This window comes from Montipora foliosa, chromosome 9, assembly GCF_036669935.1.
Source record: "Montipora foliosa isolate CH-2021 chromosome 9, ASM3666993v2, whole genome shotgun sequence".
Taxonomy (NCBI): domain Eukaryota; kingdom Metazoa; phylum Cnidaria; class Anthozoa; order Scleractinia; family Acroporidae; genus Montipora; species Montipora foliosa.
In genome coordinates this window covers 31,485,682-31,488,181 of record NC_090877.1, presented here as the reverse complement: position 1 = coordinate 31,488,181, position 2,500 = coordinate 31,485,682, and the positions used below count along the sequence as shown (strand labels likewise).

Sequence of the window (2,500 nt, the reverse complement as noted above, 5' to 3'; positions counted from 1 at the left end):
AAAATATACTCCTTGACCAAGATTTTTATACACTTTATCATTTATTATTACACACCTTTACTTAGATGTGCTTGCAGTGCACATATTCTTAGTTGAGTTAAGTAAACAAAACCCAAAATCTTTGCACAGACTGAAACTGCTGTACTGTGACTTATCCACCAATTAAATGCATCTAATACAATTAAATGATCGAGCCTTTTAATTTAGTGCCCCAAAGATATGGAATAGCCTTCAAGAGCACATAAAGGGATCCACAAGTGTTTATGCTTTTAAACAGTCTTAAACATATCTTTTTAAAAGTCATTTTTATTCTGATTGACTCTCTTTGGCTTTTATCTGATTCTACTGCACTGTGTATGAATTTTATTTTTAATGTTCTACTTTGTATTTATTGCTAAGTGCCTTAGAGCTTTTAGGTGTTATATAAATGTATGAATTGCTATTATTATTATTATTATTATTATTATTATCATCATCATCTAGCCTCTGCACAACTAGGGCCAGGACACTTACATTTTCTCACAGTGGCATTGTTTCAAACACTGTATTAACCCATTGAATCCTTGAACTGCCCCCTCCACCATTAAGGGTCCGAAATTCTCCCTTCCTGGTCGCCAATGCAACTAAAAATTGAGCACTAGCGACTAGAATTTCGCAACTGGTCGCCAGCGGGTGACTTACCATTGCACTGCTATTTGCATTGTTATTGTTAATTTTTGTGTCCAGAGAAACTGATTGACAATTAAGTTCAGAGCCATCTGCCAACAGCTTTCTTATTCTTACTTTTTGTAATGCCAATGTTTTTGAAATAAAAATGAAAGGTGTTTTCCCGTTAAACTACCTCCACAATATTGCAAGCTGCCACTTTACACATTGTTGGCGCACAGTGCTGTGTGTTTTCCATTTTAGCCATAAATAGTGTTTGAGGAGAAGCTGCAATCTTTCTGTACTTTAATACAAAGTGGAGACAAAAAAGGTGCCGAGAAATTTGAGGAAGATTTGTATATTTCATGGGTTATGAAAGGTGGCAAAGATGACCTAAGTTTAAATCCCAATGACATTATTGGCTATTTAAGGGCAACCACAATTTGCCATTTGGCGGCAGAGAATTTTTATTAAGTCGCCATCACCATCTCCAAGACAAAATGTCAATTGCGAATTTGCCACCTTTCCTTACAAACTATTTTCTTGCAGACCATTTATACTTATTAACTTTGATAAACGGAAGACCACTGCAGCTGTACAAAATTGATGAACGAGATGGACATACTCGATCCTGGTTTTTCCACTTCTCGCACAATATGAGTCATTCCTGCCTTAAAACCCACAAAGGCTGTTAAGTGAGGTGGGAGAGATGAATTGTCTTTGGGAAAAGATCTTATCTTTCCGTTGTGGTGCTTGCACCTCTTTCGGGGCAGAAAACCCAAAGAGCCATGACGTGGTGCTCGGAACTTTCTGTGAGACTAAAATGAAGAAATAAAAAAACTAGCATTACTCTAGCCTTTTAGATCACATCTAGGTAAACCATTTCCGTCTGAGATAACCTGTTACTGAATTGAGCAGAAGTGAATTTCTTTTGAACGCTATTAATATTGACAGTATTTATGAAATAGTTTTTCTTCCCAGATTTTTTCATTTCTTGAAACTCAAAATTGCAAAAATAGACACATGCAGATGGTTGAAAGGTATTATAGTATGAAAATAAGCAAAGATCTGAAGGAGATGGATCCAAACTATCATAGGAAGCAACCGATTGCAAAGATGGACCCACCATGTTGAAACGAGCCAGCAAAGAGGAATTAGCTGATGTTTGACATGCGTGTTTTTGCCATTGGTAATGCCCAGAGGGGGGAGCTCAATTTCCACTTATTGCCAATTCATCCCACCTCACTTCTTGGAGAACAGCGGCATCACAGCATTGTATAAATAACGATATTTCGCCAAATGTATGTTAAATTTGAACAGAATTCACAATAGCAGATTCACTTCGAATTCATCGAGAAGCCAGGAACGGAAGTTTATCTGGCGATTTCAACAGATGTTCGCTGGGGACACTTTAGTGATGTTTACATAAGATTAACTCTGTCTTCGCGGTTGTGTTTTTCCAGTGTTAAACGAGTTAAACTCAGTATTGTCACAGGAGCGAGGATCGATCGCATTATCTCTGAACAGAATTTTACTGAAGTCGAAGGTACAGTTTGCAAGTTTTGTTATGCAAGAAAAACTATTATCTGAATGTGTTCGCTATGTAGTTCTTTACATTTTGTTATATTTGTGTGGGCTCGTAGTTTGTTCTATAAATATTTCAAGGGCTGACCCACAGATTGATTACGTGGGCCACATTTGAGACCTACAGTGTATGGAAGCACTGGCTCGTTTGGCTCGGCAGTCGAGTCATATAAATATTGGGGTCTGTTATACTGCTGGCTCGTTTGGCTCTTTTTGCTTGGCAGTGGGTGAAAAAACGAGTCATAAAATATTGTGGTCTCTTATACTGCTG

At 37.6% G+C, this 2,500-nt stretch overlaps 2 protein-coding genes across 2 annotated transcripts in view; one reads left to right on the top strand and one right to left on the bottom strand.

Annotated features, from left to right (window-relative positions):
* Positions 1–1,922, bottom strand: part of LOC137971250 (large ribosomal subunit protein uL3-like) — a 15,885-nt gene extending 13,963 nt beyond the window's left edge. The window contains exons 1-2 of the mRNA XM_068818037.1: positions 1,772–1,922; positions 1,271–1,463 (exon numbers count right to left, since the gene is read on the bottom strand). Of these exons, the coding sequence (XP_068674138.1) occupies positions 1,271–1,463; positions 1,772–1,774 (196 nt within the window). The 5' untranslated portion in view covers positions 1,775–1,922. The remainder of the gene's footprint in view (positions 1–1,270; positions 1,464–1,771) is intronic.
* LOC137971252 (uncharacterized) overlaps positions 1–2,500 on the top strand; it is a 251,111-nt gene that overhangs the window by 239,319 nt on the left and 9,292 nt on the right. Inside the window, exon 2 of the mRNA XM_068818041.1 lies at positions 2,120–2,191. The gene's annotated coding sequence lies outside the window, so the exon portion shown is untranslated. The remainder of the gene's footprint in view (positions 1–2,119; positions 2,192–2,500) is intronic.